The 19265-nt window shown below is 59.7% G+C and overlaps 1 protein-coding gene across 1 annotated transcript in view; it reads right to left on the bottom strand.

Annotated features, from left to right (window-relative positions):
• Nucleotides 1-4277: 4277 nt before the first annotated feature.
• The window catches only part of TMEM104 (transmembrane protein 104), a 40111-nt gene continuing 25123 nt past the window's right edge, over nucleotides 4278-19265 (bottom strand). The window contains exons 9-10 of the mRNA XM_081109511.1: nucleotides 14650-14743; nucleotides 4278-6629 (exon numbers count right to left, since the gene is read on the bottom strand). Coding sequence (XP_080965637.1) covers nucleotides 5869-6629; nucleotides 14650-14743 — 855 coding nt within the window. The 3' untranslated portion in view covers nucleotides 4278-5868. The remainder of the gene's footprint in view (nucleotides 6630-14649; nucleotides 14744-19265) is intronic.

The raw sequence follows: 19265 nt of genomic DNA, 5'->3' as shown, positions 1-19265 counted from the left end.
CGGGTCCTGCTCCTGGGGCCAGGCTCTTGGCCGCCTCGTTCCTTCTCTAGGAATGAATTCTGGGGACAAGCGAGCCTGATGGGAAGTAGGGGCAGGAAGGACGCTTTCTGCAGCTTCAGAGCTGTGTTGGTCTGGCTCCCCAGCCTCCTGCACTATCCAGGGGAGGGGACGAAGCCTGGCAGGAGGGAGGAGGGGGCTGACCATGTCAGGGAGGCCGGAGATGTCCAATCATCATACACAAGGGCCTGTGTGGCAAAGAGCAAGGTGGGTCCACCCAGACAGACACCCCAACGCTGGTGGGACGCAGGAGAGGCCCTTGGTCACTGGTCTCAGGAACAGGGCATCTTCACTCTCTCACCTGTTCCCTCCTGTTGCTGCTGTCGCTGGGCCCCGTTCTGTCTTTCTGAGCAGCTCATGTTTACGCCACCTTTTTCCTGGGAGCCAGATGTGTGTGGGGGGAGGGTGCAGAGCTTAGAAAAGAACAGGCATGATGTCCTTGGTCAGGAGACCTGGCTTCAGTCTGACTCTTTGTTTTTTAGTTTATTATTATTTTTAATCTTTATTGTTGAGAGTGTTACAGTTGCCCCCCCCCCCTTATCCCCCCCCTTGCTCCCCCTCCACCTGGTTCCCAACCTGCACCAGGCCTTTACCACCCTACTGTCTGTGTTCATAGGTAAGATCTTTGGTTTATCTCTTCCCACCCCCTCCCCCCCTCCCCTCTGAGATTCATCTGTCTATTCCATGCTTCCAGGCCTCTGATTCTATTTTATTCGCCAGGTTATTTTGTTTGTTAGATTTCATGTTTATTTTGATTTTTAGATTCAGTTGTTGATAGATATGTATTTGTTGCCACTTTATTGTTCATATTTTTATTTCTTCTTCTTCCTCCTCTTCTAAAAGAATATCCTTCAATATTTCATGCAATACTGGTTTGGTGGTGATGAACTCCTTTAGTTTTTTCTTGTTTGTGAAGCTCTTTATCTGACCTTCAATTCTACTCAGTGGTTAGAGCATGGGCCTATTATCTGACCTTCAATTCTAAATGAGAGCTCTGCTGGGTCAAGTAATCTTGGTTATAGGCCCTTGCTATTCATCACTTTGAATATTTCTTGCCACTTCCTTCTGGCCTGCGGAGTTTCTGTTGAGAAATCAGCTGACAGTCGTATGGGTACTCCCTTGTAGGTAACTAATTGCTTTTCTCTTGCTGCTTTGAAGATTTTCTCTTTGTCTTTAGCCCTTGGCATTTTAATTATGATGTGTCTTGATGTGGGGCTCTCTGTGCTTCCTGGACTCATAAGTCTATTTCTTTCACCAGGTGATTATTTCTTCAAGTAGGTTTTCAATATCTTGCTCTCTCTCATCTCCTTCTGGCACCCCCATAATGCAAATGTTGGTATGCTTGAAGGTGTTCCAGAGGCTCCTTACACTATCTTCATATTTTTGGATTCTTGTTGTTCTTCTAATTGGGTGTTTTTTTGCTTCCTCATATTCCACATCATTGATTTGATTCTCAGTCTCCTCTACTCTACTGTTGAATCCCTGTAAGTTATTCTTTATTTCAGTTAGTGCTTGCTTCATTTCTGACTGGTTCTTTCTCATGTCTTTGACATTCTCACTAAGATCCTTGAAAGTCCCTGTGTGGGCTGTGTACACAGTCTTGTCGTTGAGCCTTGATTTCTGTTGGTGTCACTGGGAGGAACTGGCGGCTGTGAGGACCAGTGGGAGCTACAGTGGGAGAGCTGCTGTGTAGGAAACACCCCTATGGAGCAGGACTTGCTTCAGTGGGGCTTTGGTGCTCACTGAGTCTGCCCCTTGAGTGTGTCGCTCATGGACGTGTAGACCTGTAACCTGCTATGGTCTGCAGCTGTCCGCGGGGTGCACCGGCTCTAGGGCCTCCTGGGAGGTGCAGTCAGCCCCTGCCTGGGGCCGCCCTGCAGGAGCTATTTGTATTGGGCTTGGAGGTGCCCAGAGGAGGCCCAGCTGGGAAACAAGGCAGGCTCCTGCTAGTGCCGGGTCTTGGGCCTTTTACTGATCGGCTTGGGGCGTGCTGAGCCAGCTGCAGCTTGTTTAGAGGTTTTAGCAGTCTGAAGCCTGAGCAAGGATAGGCCATTCATATGCAAACAGGTTGGGTGGGGCTGTAAATTGGGTGAGGCTATAAATTGGATGGGGCGGGGGCTCAGGAAGTCACCAGGGTGGAGCAAACAGAGATGGCTGCCAGTCAGCCCTGAGACCTGGGAGGTCCCAGCACAGGAACAATGACCTCTGGGAGCATCTCCATCTGGGAGAAAGCTGCGCCCGAGTTCCTGCCCTGATGCCAGACAATCTAGTTCCTCCCTGTTTGTGTCTGGGTTTCCCAGAGCCTCGCCCTGGCGCTGGAGCTCAGAGGAAGCGGGACCTTGTAAGTTCAGCTCATGTGCCAGCCCTTTAAAAGGAACAGCTGTCTCCAGCAGCCTCCGTGTCTCTCAGCCCCCAAATCCCTGCTGTTAGTTTTTTTTAAAATATATTTTATTGATTTTTTACAGAGAGGAAGGGAGAGAGATAGGGAGTTAGAAACATCGATGAGAAACATCAATCAGCTGCCTCCTGCACATCTCCCACTGGGGATGTGCCCGCAACCCAGGTACATGCCCTTGACTGGACTCGAACCTGGGACCTTTCAGTCCGCAGGCTGATGCTCTATCCACTGAGCCAAACCGGTTTCGGCCTGCTGGTTTTTTTAGCCTGTAGTTACGGGGACTTCATTTCCCAGCTCTGGGAGCCTGGGCTGGGGGGTCTGGTGTGGGGGTCGGACCGCTTGCTCCTCATGGGGGCCTCTGCATAGACGATCTCCCTCCCAATTAGAAAAAGGCGCACGAGGGGGTCAGGCCAGCCGGATCCGGGGCTCCCCCCTCCCACCAGTCTCGAAGTGCTTTCTCCTTTTCTCTAGCTGTAGAGCGTCCGTTCCGCGGGCTCTACGGCGGTTCTGAATGATGGTCGTCCTGTATTTTAGTTGTAGTTTTGATGTGGTTGTGGGAGGCGGTGAGTACAGGCCTTGGTTCCCTTCCCAGCCTGGCTCTGTGAAAGGAGGCGGCTGTCACGTTTCCTGGGGTTGGGGATCCGGAGACCACGCCCTCCCAAAGCCCCCTAGATCCCGAGAATTCAGCGCCCGTTTCTGAATTGTAGCAGGCAGCTGTCACCAGAAGACACTTGACTAATTAGGAGGCTGTGAAACCAACAGGTGCCTGGGGACCCTAACAGGGCGTTCTTAGCGAGTCTGGGGTCTGTGGCCCCCGCAGCCCTGAATTCGGCCTTGGAAGAGGCTTTCCAGCGCCATGAGCATGGCGGGGCCAGGCCTCAGACCTGCTCAGGACCCAAGCCCCCGGCAGGCCTGGTGCCCGCGTCCCCGTCTCCCAGCCCTAGAGCCTGGCACTGCTCGGTCCTCGTCCTCGGCTGGTTCCCTCTGAGGGGCAGCCCTGCCCTCATCTCTGTGGGCTTAGCCTCAGCCTGTTGCTGGGGCTGCTCCCAGCCCCCGTGGCGAGAACAGCTGTGTGACTAAGGGCCTGGCAAGGCGCCCACTGCCCACCTTCCACCGCTCAGCAGGGCCTCCCAGCCGGCCACCTGCCCCGTCCATACGCCCGAAGCGGCCTCTCTGGCCGCAGGTGAGGGAGCAGCAGGAGCTGCTGGCACGGAGCTCCAGGGCTTCGGCAGAGAACGCCAGCTCCCACCTTGGCCTGGCCTGACCTCGGGGCCGGTGGGCAGAGGATGTCGCGTGAAGGCTGCGGAGTCTTCAGTCTCCTCCACAGTGAAGCTTGCACCTGGGCCAGCCTCCTCTTCTGCCCTCCCACCCCCGACCCCCTGGGGCCCTTCTAGAAAGTGGAAACCATGACCCAACTGCCCGCCTCACCCAGCAGATGTGACAAATGTGCTTGATGCACACGGTGAGCAAGCATCCCCTGGGACGTGTCCTCTCCCTCCACCGGGCCCCGTGGCTCTGTGACCCCATCTGACCTCCAGCGGGACAGACAGCAGGACTCGGAGCCCAGACAGTGGCAGTGGGGTGCACCCGGCTTGCTATCAGTGATGTGGTCACCTCGGGCCAATTCCCTCCAGGACGGGGCTGCCTGGCGTGGAGGGAACCGCGGCCAACAGACTCCACCGCTGTGGCTCCAGATTGCCACATAAATCAACCTGGGCTTTATGACGCTAATACACTCACATCCAGAATTTGGGGTGGCGCCGGGGAAGCAGGGTGATTTAATTTGCTTTGTCCTTAAGCAAAAGGAAACGTAACGGAGAAGGCAAGTACAGATGTTTTAATTGAGTTGTCAGCAGCGGGGCAGCTCCAGGGAGGCCCGGCTCCAGCGGGCTGGTCGGCCTCAAGGCTCTCCCTGCTCTGCCCACCTCAGGCCAGGCCTCCTGGAAAGAAGCCACAACGGCAGATGGAGGTGAATGGGAAACGATGACACACGGGGACAAGATGAGATCGGAAGACGTGGGACCACAGTGAGAAAGTGGGTCACAGGGTTCTCACAGGCTGGGCCAAAGGTGGGGGCTAGTGCTGCCAGTGGACTCCGTGTCCTTTTGCCCCCAAGACCACCACGGGCCCCAGGACACCCAGTGTCGCCACTCCGTCCACGATACAAAGCTGGTGCAATGCGGGGGAGGCAGCGGAAGTCCCCTCATGAGGGCTGAGCAAGGCACTGAAATCGAGAGAAAGGGGCAGGGGCCCGAGAGCCCCGCTCAGAGGCAGCTCCTGGCCCAGCTGCCGGGGCTCCGGGACAGGTGAGGGCAGGCCCAGGGCGGGGGCAGCAGGAAGGTCAGAAGGAGCCCAGGCCTGAAGCAGAAGGCACATTGAAATGCAGAGTTCATCAGTCACCTGCTCCAGGAAGGCTGCCCGGAGGTGCATGCATGACGGCGGGGAGGTGGGTGGGAATCCGGCCCTCCCTCCATGGGAACGGTGGCCTGTGCTCCAGCTCACCCCATGGCGCCCAAGGGACATGCAGTGTGTGAGCACTGAGCACCCACAGCCTGGCACCGTCAGGGCCGGAGCAGGGGCAGGGGCCGGGCAGGCCTGGCTGCCTACAGGGTGGACCACAGAGGCCACACACCGCTACATGCCGTGGTGCCCCCAAGTCGCAGCTGTGGTGGTGAGGCTAGCTCCCCGTTACTGGCCCTTACACACTGCCCCCCGCCCTGCAGGAGGCCCCGAGCGCCCCAGCAGGGCGGTCAGAGGACCCTTCCAGGGGTCACAGCTCTGGGCTCTAAATCTGTACGCGCTGCTGCGCCTGTGGGAGGGCTGCTCTGTGCTGTGGTGGCTCAGGAGCCCCGAGCAGGAGCTGGTGCCCACAGCAGGGGCCTCACAGCCCTGGTCTGGGGAACCTGGTGCCCATCAGCACCTCCTGTTCTTATCATCAGGGCGGGCCAGGCCCTCCCCGAGGAGTCACTGGCAGGCCCAGTGGGGAGGGGGGCTGGGGCACGGGGTTCATCCTGAGGAGGCAGCGTCTATGAAGTGGATTTCCCAGACCAGGAGGCGGGAGGGCTGGGAGTAGGGGACAGGGAGACTAGTATAAATAGTGGCAGTGCCAGCGCTGCGTCTCCACGGAGCAGGGAGAGGAGCCCGCCCGTGGCGGGGTGATGGGGCGTGTGTGTAAAGCAGGGGGTGACTCCGGGAGCCGGTCCTGGAGTCTGGGAGAGCCTTGTGCGGCGAGGTGCAGGCTGGGCGGAAGGAAGCCGGGGTGGGGAGATCCCAGCTAGATGTGCAGGGTCCCCTCCCAGAGCCTGGCCTCACCCACCCTGTGGAGGGAGACCTGGGAGGCAACTGGACACGGTCTCTGCAGGCGGGGGACGCGGCGGGGCCCCCACCCCTCTCGTCAGCAGACACGCCCGCCATCAGATCTTGGTCTCACTGAGGATGATGTTGGCGGTGACGAAGAAGAAGCAGGAGAAAGCCCAGAGCAGCACGAAGCCCACCCAGAAGGTGTGGTGGAACGGGGACCTGTGCTTGTTGGCGGCCCGGGGGCCGAGGGCCAGCTGGGTGTCCTTGCGGCAGAGGAACACCAGGAAGGCGGGGATCACGTACTGGATGCCCGTGCCTGCGTAGGCCCCCGTGATGCCCACCAGGGACTCCAGGTCGTGGGTGCAGAAGGCCACCAGCACCGGGGGCACCAGGGTGATGGTGGGGAACACCACGCGGTCCACCACCCAGGGGTACGTGCCGCCCTCGCGGTGGAAGAGCGTCTTCCAGTTGTTGCGCAGGGTCACGGCGATGATGGGGAAGTTGGTGCTGATGGTGAAGACGGGGAAGAGGCCCAGGAAGAAGCGCACCGCGGCCACGCTCACGATGTCGCAGCTCGCGAAGTTGAGGGTGTACATGTCCAGGAGGCTGTCGCCGCGGAAGGAGAAGATGGCGGTGAAGGAGAGGAGGCCGTAGAAGGCCAGGATCAGCACGTAGTCCAGGAGGACGAGGCGCGTGAGGTGGCGCTTGGAGGAGACGGGCGTGAGGAGGGACGGCAGGGAGTGCTGGCACATGAAGGAGTACACGCACACCCCGAACAGGTTCCGGACCCCGGAGAGGTCGGCCAGGGGCGGGTGCCCCTCCCCGCGCCCGCGCCCGATGCGGACCAGGGCCAGCACGATCATGATGGCGAAAGCTGCAAAACAAACACGAGAGGGTGTCGGCAGCAGAGGAGGCAGCCCACCCGACAGTGTCTGGTCTGGGGGCGCCCCAAGGGACTGGAGCCCCAGGAGCAAGAACTGTTCAATGCACGTGACCCTGACAGCCACATTTGGAGCAGGTCAGCAGTTGCTATGGATCTTATGAATGCACTGGGTGTCCCCTCCCCATGTCCCGTTCACCCCCCAACACCAGCAGGTAAAGCCCAGGGTGACACCTGCCCTTTCTTGGTGACTGACACAGGCATAAGGGAGCAGTGGGCTGCCAGCTGGCCCCTCAGGGGCTCTGGGCTCCCCGGGGTGGAGGCTGTGGTCTCTGCACTGTCCCCTTCAGGCCACATCATACCCAGCTCCCTTTGCTGGGACTCACAGGAAGGCAGGGTGACCCTCACTCTGCCTTCCCACAATGACACCGGGAAGTGGAACCGACAGGGACACCATCCATTACTTTAAATCAGAGCTGCCTGCCACCATCAGGGACAGGAGGGAGGAGGGGGCGAGGGGACAGGCCTATGAAAATTGCCAATAAATAAAATGATTTGTTTCGGGCTCTCAGCCCACCCCAGTGCCTGCCCTGCCGCTCACTCCCGCCACTGAAGGCCTGCGACTCTCGCCGCCCCAGGGACACCACCAATCTCACCAGCTCTGGTCAGTCAAGGGGAACGGCAGCCACTTCCTCTCTAGAGGTCGCAGCCCAGGAGCTGCCTCTGGCTTAACCCTCGAGGGGCCAGGGGGGCCTGTGACAGGACACCCTTGGGGCCTCCCCGCTCCACAGGATGCCCAGGACCCCGGCGTCTGCCTCGTTATTTTTGGGGGTGCGCGCAGGGCCAGGACGTGAGGGTGGGACGGGGGAAGGCCGGAGGGGGTGGAGGTGGAGTTCCCTGTGCCAGGAGTCTGTCCTCGGCCAGAAAGGATTATAAAGCTGAGCTGAGCAGTCGGGCGGCTGCAGCGGGGAGACCGGGGAGACCGGGGAGATGGGGGCCTGGCTGCCTGGTGATTAGCTATTCAAGAGGCTGCAGCTGATGCTGTCGCCACAGGCAGGGCACTGGGGTCAGAGCAAAGGGGACAGCCGCTGTAAGGCAAGAGTCAGATCCTGCTGTGCCCTCCCGTCTCGGGGTGTCCCCTCGTGACCTGGTGCTCCTCCCGGCCTGGGCCAAGGTCAGCCCCGACTCGGAAAGAGGCCAGTGCAGAACCCTCTTGGTTCTTGCTGGCCGTGGCCTCAGGCTCTGGAGCGGTGAGCACGTGGGAGGCAGAAGTGGTTGTCGGATGCGAGTGTCTCCCAATCACGGCTCTCCGGCCGGGATGCTGGCTTGTGCTTCTCGGCCCTAAATCTCCAAGAGGTTGTAAGAAACGCAGGCGGAAACTGGCTCGTGGGCTGGCTGGGCAGCCCTGGCTGGGCTCTGCTTCTTGGAGATAAACCAGTTTATGAAGCAGGTTTCTGAAGATCTTCAGAGATGGCTGGTCTCGCTGTATGAATAACCCACAAAAAGGGGCCACGTGGGCTTCTGCTGAACCTGACCCCCCTCGTAGCCCATGCTGGGTCAGCCCTGCGCTTCTGGAGGGCTCCGGCTCCCTCCTCCCCCCCCCCCCCCCCCAAGCAGAGAAGGATGTTGCCATAACGAAGCTGCAGGCCGGAGACTCTGCCCTGCGGCTACATTATTTATCCCGAAGGACTCAGAGCAGAGCCTCCCCTCCGAGTGTCGGGAGGAGGCTGCTGATAAAGGGCAGGCGTTGGCGTCTCTGAGGCAATCAAGTCTTAAGTAGGGAATCAAGAGTTCGGGCCTCTTCATCCTTCAACTCTCCGCATCGTGCCCGCGGCGCCGGGGAGGGGAGGGTCTCCATTTTTCATCCCCTGGCTGTCACAGCCCGCTCCGTCTGTCATCGCCGGGAGATGGGCCGAGGGGCCTCTGGCCGCCGGCGGACTAATCTTCCTGAGGTTGGAAACGAAAACCTGGCACTGTCACCTCTCCTGAAGGCTGTCAGCCGACTCCTCTTGTTATGAATGGTCTCCCCACAATTCTGTGTCGAAGCCCTGACCCCCCCGTGACTGTACCTGCAGATGGGGCCTAGAAGGAGGTAAGGAAGGTGGAATGAGGCCATAGGGGTGGCCCTAATCTGACAGGACTGGTGCTATGAGAGAAGGAAGAGACGCCAGCTGCTCTCTCCCTGCACGGAGAGGCCACATGAGGACACAGCGAGAAGGTGGTCGTCGACAAGTCAGAAAAAGAGGCCTCCCCAGATACCAACCCTGCCAGCACCTTGATCTTAGGCTCCCAGCTTCCAGAACTGAGAAAACACACTTCTGTTGTTGAAGCCGCCAGCTTGTGGTGGAATGTTATGGTGGCCTGAGCTAAGACGGCTCTTAAGCAGCCGCTGGATCAGAGAGAATGCCAGGCTGGAGGGGGGGTGGGGGGGCTTGATGCAGTGCCTGGAATCCCCTGAGCTGAATGTCAATTCCCAGGCCCTGGGCCTGCTATGGGCCACACTGGCTCTGCAGACATATGTGGCTGCCGGACCGTCCGAGGCTGCAGCTGCTGGGGTCCGTGTGAAGCCCAGCATTGCAGAGGCACCCCTGTACCTACTGTTGGTCAGATGCCTCACCCCATCAGCTACTGGGGCCTTATCTTCCCTTCCCTTGCCCCCGTCCTGACAGCTGGCCTGTCAACTTCCTGGGCATCAGCGCATGTCTCAGCCAGTCTCAGCCACTCACACAGCAGAGCTGCCAACAACCAGGGCTGCTGGGGAGGGGGTGCGGGGCGGGAGGGAATGCCAGGCAGAGCTCCGCGGCTGGTCCTGCTGCTAAGGAAAAGGCTCACTTGTGGCACGACGCCTACGCCTCACCAAACTTTAATTACGTGCCTATTCTACCCCAAGGGCCTTAAGATAGAAACCCCGGGTTCCTCTCCTTTAAGCTGACCTCTGCGTTTGCAGAGAGAACTTTTCAAAAACTAAGAATAAAATTAAGACCAAAATGAAATATACACATAAAGGTTTTCCTGGATCCCCTCCACGGGCTGTGTGACCAGAGAAGCTGGATGCTCCAGGGCCCAGGAGAGCCCTGGACGGTGGCCCAGAGGGGCTGGTGGGTATCCTCACTTTGGAAGGGGGTCCTTCCCTGCCCTCTGAGGAGCACGCGCGGAGGGAGAGGCTGTGAAGGAATTCGTGCACCACGCTGGCGTGCGGAACCAACAGGATGTGAACAGATGGCCCCGACAGAGACCCCGGCGGCTGTTGGTGACAGATCAGAGCAGTCCCAGCAGGAGACACTCCGCTGAGATCGTCAGGGATCTGCAGGGGGGTCAGCACGCGGCCACAGATCATTCTGGGGACAGGTGAAACCAGAGCCCTATGTTCCCTCCTGGGTGAAGGTCCCCAGGAGGAGACCTTCTGCCACTTGGGCCACCAAGTTACACCCCCCCCCTCGGACTAGAGGACAAATATGGGGCACCTGCCAGGGCGGGTGGGAGGGCAGGGCCGAGGAACTTCCCAAGGCAGCCCAGGTTGATCTGCGGACGCTCGCCGGCTCGCGGGGAGGATGCCTGACCCACTTTGAGAGGAGGAGACGGAGGAGAGAGGAGACGAGCACCATGCGTGGTGGCTGCTCTGAATACACAATCAGAGGGAAGGCAGCCCTGTGGGTCCCAGCAGCCCAGACCCAGACCGAGGAGGGCAGCCGCGCTGCAGAGCAGTGCTTATTAGAAAGAATCAGTGTTTTAATAACGCCAAATGGGGCGCCCTGAGCAGAGCCAGCTGTCCGTGTCCCCAGCTGGGAGGCGTCTGCTGGCGTCTCTGGGGGAAGCTGGTAATGGGAGTGAAGGAGTGACACTCCCAGCCAGTGTCCCAGGCGGAAAGGTCTACACCAAGCATGACAAACGCAAAGGCTAACACGGGCCACATACACGAGGCATGCTGCCTGCGGGCCGCGAGTCTGACACGCTTGGTCTACACTCATCATTTGAGCGGCTTGGGGCGTGGGCTCTAAAGCCACAGCCGCTGGGCCTGGGGGCACGAAGGACGGCACTTTGGGCTGCGGCTCTCTGAGTGACCCTGGTCTGCTGGCCACTGACAGGGAGAGTGGGAGGAGCTACAGAGGAAGCCTCCGGCACCTCTGTGTGGGGGCTGCCTCTCCTTTCTCTGGGGCTCAGGCCTCCTCCAGGGCAGTGGGGTTGCCCCGGGGACCAGCGCTGGCCTGTTCAGGAAGCGCACACGGGGGGGAGGTGCAGAGGGAGAGGCTGGCAGGGGTGGCACCCGGGCCGGAGCCCATGCTGTGTGCCCGGGAGCCTGTGGCTGACCTGAAACAGCTGCCGGGGGTGAGTGACCGTATGGCCACCGGAGACCCTCCTTGCACGGGTGAATTCAGAGGCATCTGCAGCCTGGGTCTGCCAGACGGACCAGCCCGGTCTCCCCAGGACTTGTGTGGGGAGCAAAAGAGATGCATCAGCACTGGCTGGTGCCTGTCCTACGTGCTCTGACATTTTCGCCGACAAGTGGCTATTCGAAAAGGCCATCCAGCCCTCTCAGTCCCATTGGGGCAGCGCGAGGGGCTTCCGGCTAACGGCTGAGGGAGGGCGGGGGGTGCAGAGAAAGCAGGGCTGGCCCTGAGCTCCGGGGCCTGCTTGGGGCGGGCTCCTGCAGTCCTCCCGCCTGGGGTTTCAACAGATGGCAGAACAAATTCCTAATTAAGCACAAGAAAGCTTCCGGCTCAGTACATCTATGATTTTCCAGTTCCTTTGCTGCTCATTTCCCCCTTTTGTTTCTCTAGAACCCAAGCCAGCTTACTGCCACCCTGGGCGCCTCACTCGCGGTCAGACGCCTGGGCCCTGAGACGGGAGAGGGACGAGGGGGAGCGTGCCGGAGGCTCCCGGGGCCACGGCGCGCAGCTGCTTTTCAAAGGCAACGTGAAAAGCAAGTTCATATAACTGACAACTTGGTGCTGACTTGAGGAGAGACAAGGCTTTGGTGCTCACTGCCCTTGAGGGGTTCTAGAAATCTCCCCTGGGGTGCACCTGGGCTAGAGAAGACGCCCTCCACAGCCCCCCCTTCCAACGGCCTGCAGACCCCCAGGGGGCAGGCAGCCCCTCCCACAGCGGGACGGCCTGGCCAGGGTGCTTGGTGTCCCCGGTCCCCCCTGATGCCCGCTGCTGTCTCCCTCCAGCTCCACAGGAGAAGTGCCCCGGGGGCTGCGGTGCCTGCTGGGAATGGGCCCCTCGGCTGGGCTGCATTTTAGACTTGACTGGGCGACCTTCTCTTACGTGGGAGGTTGACTTCCCAAGCCCAGAGGTCTGTCTCGGAGAAAACTGCCCGTGCCGTCACCCACAGCCTCTGGAGGACAGGCTGCTGGCTATCTCTCGGATCAAGGGGAGGAAAGAGGCAAACGACTTGCAGAGAGGACGCTGCCCAGACAATGTCACCTCCCAAACAGGATGGGGGTGACCTTCACGAGCTGGGCTCCGCCTCAAACCCTCTCAAGGCCCAACGCCTCTCAAGGCCACTGCCACCGGCCGTGCTGCGCTTCAGGGGCTGCCTCCCTGGGAGGACTGGGGCCTCCAGGGTGTGGGGACGCCGAGGATTCCCACTGTGTCCCTGCGCCAAACAGCAGCCACCCTGCTGCTCTGGGGGAGGGGCCCTGGTTGGGAGAAAGAGGCGGAATGGGTACCGGGCTGGGTGGCCTGAGCCCTGGCAAAGAGCAGTGGGTTGTCTAAAGCAACCCAGCCTCCGACTCCGCTCTGTGCGAGGACACCAACAGCTGGGGGGGGGTGGGGGGTGGGGTGGTGTCAGAGTGTTTCCACTCCCTCGGAGGCCCCCGGGGCCTGCCTCTCCTCTGCAGGTGGGGGCTGTGCTGACCCGAATCTGGGGGAGCCTCATATCCAGTCAGCCTCCTCCCCACCCTCTTACAATCTTCTCTCTTCTAATGAGCGTATTGCTCATCAGACAGAGGACTGTTACACTGAACAGGCACTGGGGTGCTGCAGAGGCCATTAACGGTCATTATCCGCGCCATCCCCTCGTGGGTGGCACGGGAATCCATCATGCCAGCTAACGCATGGCGTCCCTCCCCCCACCTCCTGCTCCTGCCGCCGCCTCATGAGAGGGAGAGGGGCCGGGCACCGGTGGTGTTTGACTAGCCCCTTTCCATTGCCAAGGCAGCACGTCAGGGACAGCCAATCCCGAGCCGTGGGGCTAGGTTTTTAGGACTTCGGGCCCGGCTGCTGGGGCAGCAGATTAAGCCAGCGAGGCCAGGAGGGAGAAGGTTTTTCCTCAAACGCTGCTTTCCTGAGAAAACTCCTTCTGAAGGTCACTAGGGTTCGCAGACACGGCCACTGATCCCGGACTTTTGGTCACAATCCCTCCTGCACCCAGGGAGGCTCCATGCCCACACCGTGCCTGGAGCTGGCGCGACCCTCATGTTCTAAGCAACGCGTGCTCATTTCCCCAGGCAGTCGCGTTCATTTCACCCAGGACTGTGGGGCTCGTGAATGAAACGTGAACACAGCACCCTGTGGGTGAGGACAGCTCAGACCCATGAGCGGGGCAGACAGGAATCGCGCTTCACCCAGATGTCACCCAGGTGTCCTCCTGTCCCTCATCTTGATGGAGGCTGACGGACAGGCTCATCCAGTTACAGAGGCCCCAAAGCTCACTCTCCAGACCACTCAGCCCCGCGCCCATTCCCTTGCAAGGAAGGACCAAGAGCGGGAAGAAGTTACAGGCTGGGGGGTCTGGCTCAAGCCAAGGCAGAACTCCCAGCACTAACTGAGGACCCCACTGAGCAGCTCTGAGCGCGTGGGAGCCTTCCCATTGGGAGCTCCCGTCCCCATGGCCTGCAGGGTGGGCTGGCCTGGAGCACGGCCACGTCCCTTCCAGCTGAAGATGCCAGGACTCCCGTGAGGCGGAAGTCCCCTTAAGCTGGGGTCTGTCATCCCGAGTGGGGACCAGGGGACTGCAGGTGCCAGAACTGCTGGAAATCATTTGGATCAGAAACTGTCTGAGCTTGTCATGACCTAGTGCTGAGCGCCGGCTGCAATGCGGAGCGATGAGGGGTGGTGCCTGGGAGAGGGAGCGGGGGACGGGGGTCAGAGGGAGTCTGGGACCATCCTCTTTCACAGGAAGGGGGAGTCCCCACCAGAACAGCAACAGTGAGTTTTGCTTTTAGATCAAAACAAGCCTGCAGCGTCAACTCATGAACCAGAAGGTCATGGGTTCGATTCCCGGTCAAAGCACATGCCCAGGTTGCAGGCTCGATCCCCAGTGTGGGGTGTACAGGCAGCCAATCAATGATTCTCTTTCATCATTAATGTTTCTCTCTCTCCCGTCCTCTCTGAAATCAATTAAGAATATATATTAAAACAAAAAAACAAGTGTGCAACTGGTCCCAGAGCACGTGCCAGCAGAGGGGGCAGCAGAGAGCCCACACCCTCTTGTCCTGGGTCCACGTGGTCAGCAGCCCGGGCACCAGGGTGGCTGGCAGGATGCAGTGGAGGAATGAAAGAGCACCCCACCACACACCTGATTTAAGGGGAGACCCCCCGACCCCGGAAAGCAGTGCTCCTGCTCAGAGGGGAGCCAGGCAGTCAGAGGGCACTGTAGATGAGGGGTCTTCACACCCTGGTGGCTGGAGATGCAATGGGGGGCGCCACACCCGCTGGTTTATGACACAGCTCTCATGCCCGAAGGGAGCAGGGCCCTGACCCAGGCCTTCAGGGGTCCAGCCTCCAGTCCAGGTCAGTGAGGAGGAACCGACGTGGGCGTGTGAAAGAGGCTGGTCCCAGACTCCGCAGTCCCAGGCCTGGCTCCAGCTCCGTCCACACTACCTGATCGTGAAGTGACGTAACTTTTCGGGACTGAATTTCCCCACCAGTAGGAAGGCAGGCGGAGCACGGCCCCTCCTTGCCCCAAGGGAGGGGAGCCCACAGAACCCGCACCATGTTCCTGGCTGTCTCGGAGGGCGAAGGAAGGGCCGAGGGGAGAAGCGAGAGATGGAGCTGCTGTCAGACTCACCGACCCATCGCATCAGGGAGGTCAGGATCTGCAGGTACTTGGTCTTCTGGACGTCGAAGAAGGTGAAGGGTCCCAGGAGGAGCGTGAAGACAGCCTGGGCAACAAACATAAGAGTGAGAGGGACACAGGGGCCGGCCGTACCAGGCACGCCGTGTGTGTGTGTGTGTGTGTGTGTGTGTGTGTGTGTGTGTGTAGCACACACCGTTCACGCAGCCGCTGCCCCGGGCTGGGCCAGTCCTGACCCAGGTGCACCTGGACTGCAGAGGCTCCCCGGGATCAGACAGCATCCGTGTGAGTTTCCTGTGTCATGCACACAGGAGCCAGAGCCATGCTTCTCTGCCCGTCCTCACACTCACTGTCCTGAGGCTTCTGGAAAGGGGCTTCCAGGCAAGTCCCAGGCGACACCCTGGGGACGTCACCCATTCACTTATCTTCAGCAAACACTGACGAGGGAGGCACGGCCTGGCACTGAGTGGGCCCGAGTGTGGATTAGGTCTGAGGCGGCAAGAAGAGGAGGGTGGGAAGTGGCACCAGCCACACCTCACCTCGGGCACTCAAGGCTTCCTGGGAGGAGGGGGCAGGGTCCTGACAACACGTGGAGGGGAGGGGGCGCCATTCTGAAGGGCTCAGAGGAAAGGCTCAATCAGGATGTCATTAACCAGCGATGTTTTGTGTGTGTGTTTTTAAAAAAATATTATTATTGATTTCAGAGAGAGGAAGGGAGAGGGAGAGAGAGAATCACAAATCAGCTGCCTCCTGCACACCCCCTACTGGGGATCGAGCCGTAAGGGGGCATTTGCCCTGACTGGGAATCGAACCGTGACCTCCTGGTTCATAGGTCGAGGCTCAACCACTGAGCCACGCCAGCCAGGCAACCAGCAATGTTTTTACCTGACAGAGAAGGGGAAGCAGGGAGAACAGCCCCTGGCTTCCGGGGCAGGTCCTCGGAGAAGGACCCCAGCCCCAGAAGAGCCGGGCCGCTCCCGGGAGGGGGCGTGGAGAGTCTGGGAGGGGGAGCCGGACCGAGAGGGGGCACTGCGGGCTCCTCGGTTCTTCTCTTGGGAGAACAGGGGAGAGCGAATGTTTACTTTAAAAAAATGAAGAAATCCAAAGCCTGTCTTAACAGGGAAATGCGAATCCTCTTTGCAAAAGAAAATGGGGTACACGCGGCACCGCGGAGCCTGGGGCTGGGAGGGGGAGGGCAGGATTTCCACGCCAAATTGGGTGCTCAGGGAGAGGGGAATTAAACGCCGCTGGTTGGCGTTGCGCTGATGGCACCATTTCCAATCTGCCACTCGGAAGCGGCGGAGGCATCAGACCTTATTAACATTTACACGGTGCCATTTTACCACGTTAATGCTAATGACACTCGCCAGAGAGACGCAGCCAGCCGGCTCCCAAGGCGAGTGTGGGGAGCGGGGCCCACCCTGGGGAGCCGGCGGTCCTGTGATCTGGGTGAACATATCGCAGCTGCGGGGTCTGCCCTGTGCCAGGCAGGCGGGACCCCACAGAAGGGGGGCCGAGCCCGCCCCTCCACCGCCCCCGTGGCCCGGAGAGCAGGATGTGGAACAAGCTGTGACCTCTTATCCAAGCCCATCATCACTGTGCGAGTGAATGGCAGGAAGGACTAAAGTGGCGGCTGAGAAGGCTCTAATTAGCGGGGGTCGCGGGCCTGGCCGTGGTCCACGGGGCTGGGAGGCTTCTGGCAAGAGCTTTCCGCTCCGCTGGGGCCCAGCAGCAGATCTGCTTCTGTTCCGGGGAGACAGAGCATCTCATCAGGCCAGGGAGGGGGCTGGGGGCCAGGAAGGGGCGGGATCACCCCCGCTTCGCGAGCAAGTCTGTGAGCAGCGCTGTCAGCGAGTCATTTAGGAAAGTGACTGCTTCAGGGAGACCGTCCACCGATGAGCTTCCTTCTGAGGGAAGGGAGGGGTAGTCATGTGGAAGGCACATACGAAGCCCCTGGGCACAAGAGTCCCCCAGTGACCGTGGCCTGACCTGGACGCCTACTGTGCCCGGGGCGAGGTGGTCAGCCTTTCGCCTCCGACCTGTGATGTCTCCCACTGAAACGGGCGCTCCGGCTGTGGGTGCTGGGGGTTTCCTGGGGGTGGCCTACGTGGGAGGGCAGCTCTCACCTCTGAAGGCTCAGGACTGGGCTTTAGAAAGTCCCGCTATGTAAACATGGGGATGGGCGGGGGGAGCGGTAGGAGCAGAGCCAGCCCCAGGCAGGGGATTCCGCCTCCACAGGCTGCCCAGGCCCTTCCTCCAGGAGGCCACCTCCTGCCCAACCCACCTTCGTCCTCCTCGCAGCAGAGGTTTATCCAGACCCTACCACCCAGGAGGCCATTCATATAAGCCTGTCGGACGGGACCCAGCCCACGAGAGCATCCGCTAGCCCAGTGGTTCTCAACCTTCCGAACGCCGCGACCCTTTAATACAGCTCCTCATGCTGTGGTGACCCCCAACCATAAAATTATTTTCGTTGCTACTTCATAACTGTAATTTTGCTACTGTTAGGAATCGTAATGTAAATATCTGATATGCAGGATGTATTTTCATTGTTACAAATTGAACATAATTAAAGCATAGTGACTAATCACAAAAACAATATGTAATTATATATGTTTTCTGATGGTCTTAGGCGACCCCTGTGAAAGGGTTGTTCAACCCCCAAAGGGGTCGCGACCCACAGGTTGAGAACCGCTGCTCTAGTTAAAGAGACCACACGTAGGGACACATCTCATCTCGAGGAGGCAGAGTAAGAGCTGCCTGTGAGGTGCCTGTGCAGTGACAGGAGGAGAGCTGAGAGGCCCCAGACGAGGGCCCGCCCCTGCCTGCGCCGGGCACTCCGTGTCCAGTTCTAGCCTCCGAGTGGGAACAGGTGGTGAAGGGCTCTTCTGGGAGCCCCGTCTGCTCAGCAGCTGCGACATCCATGGCTGGGCGGCAGCTGGGATGCGGTTTCTTTTTCTTTTAATGCTCAGGACCACAGGCTGACTGTGCCACGGGGGAGGGTGGGTGCAGGGCCACTCGGAGGAAGTGCACCCAGACCGCCCGCCGCACAGCAGCCCCTGCACGTGGCCGCTGGCTCCCACACCAGAGTGCGCCCAGGCCCAGACGCACGGCACAAGCTGGGGCTCATCGCGAAACAGGTGTCCTCTGCAAATGAGCCAGAGCCGGCTGGGCAATGGCAGGGCTGCTTCCGACTGGGGAAGGATGGAGGATTCAGAGTAGCAGCGCGGGGCTGCCAGGTCTTCAGGAAGAAAGGGGGCAGGGCACAGGGGACAGCGTCCCGATGGTCCAGTACGGACAGAACTCATCTCTGAACGCAGTACAGCCACATGCGGCCCTTTCCTTTTAAAAAAGAAGAAATAAAAAGCCAGTACCCGCTAGGGAATGGGAGCCACACGCGATGCTCCCTCAGAGGTGGATCTGTAAGTCAGGGGCTCAGCTCAGACCTGCTGAGACGGAGCTGCGTCCCCCACCTGCCTCCCTCCGACTCGAGTGTTACCCCTACAGCCCACCGCACTGCGGGGGGAAGGCTCCAGCGCCACTCAGTCCTGTTGCACACCCAGAGCCCAGGATAGGCAGGCACTGTGTCCTTGCTTAACTGCACAAAATGGGAAAGTGGGGGTGCGCGTGTCAACATCAGCACAAAAGCAAAGCAGCTCGATGCCTCTCTCCCCATCCCCAAATTCTTCTGCATGTTTCCTAATCCGGAAGCTTAAAACTAGGAGCCAATCCCCAACTGAACCCCAGCGAACGGACTGCACACCCTCGGGGCCCCGCCTTCCGCCTGCGGATCCATCGCATCAGCCTCGGCCCCGTCTCCCCAGCTGCTCCTGCGGACCACCCCGCCGCGTCCAAGCTGTCCCGGGATGGCGTCGCATCCCAGGGCTGCAGGTCCCCTTGTGCGCAGTCCATGTCTCTCCCCTCAAGGGGGGGCGACAGAGAGCGCGCTGTTCTCGGAGGAAAGGGAAGATAGAAGGGAAGGACGTGCTACAGTGACGGCCACGACACAGGACAAATGCCCTAAGCACGGGAACCAATTACCTTCTGCAACAAGTAACCGTGAGGGAATATTCTAGAAGACAGGACAGTCAGCTGGGGTTATTCCTCCCAGCCCGTCCCCTGACCCAGACGTGAGCCAAGGGCAGCATCCTTGGGGACGAACGCCAACGGTTGTGAGGCCAGCAGTGGCCATGAGGCGCGAAGGCACTGCTTCCGTGGTGCCTCTAACACTGAGGCTGGCCCTGGAGGGGTTGGCTCAATGGATTGAGCATCGACCTGTGGACTGAAGGGTCCCAGGTTTGATTCCGGTCAGGGGCACATGCCCAGGCTGTGGGCTCGGTCCCCAGTGGGGGGTGTGCAGGAGGCAGCCGATCAATGATTCCCTCTCATGGATGTTTCTATCTCTTTTCCTCTTTCTTCCTCTCTGAAATCAATAACAATATATTAAAAATAAATAAAACTGAAGCTGACTTGCTCGATGGCCAGTTTTATTTCCCTGTGAAAATAAAGGGTTTGTTTGTGGCTCCCGTGTCGTGAGATGGAGCCTCCAGGAGCCAAGAATTCAGGCCTTGGCTTCCCCTTCACCCCCCTCCTGCCAGCGGGCGCGCTCT

This window comes from Myotis nattereri (assembly GCF_964212035.1).
Source record: "Myotis nattereri genome assembly, chromosome: 16".
Classification (NCBI taxonomy): Eukaryota; Metazoa; Chordata; class Mammalia; order Chiroptera; family Vespertilionidae; genus Myotis; species Myotis nattereri.
The sequence above is the reverse complement of the archived record's forward strand: the minus strand, read 5'-3'. Positions and strand labels throughout refer to the sequence as shown.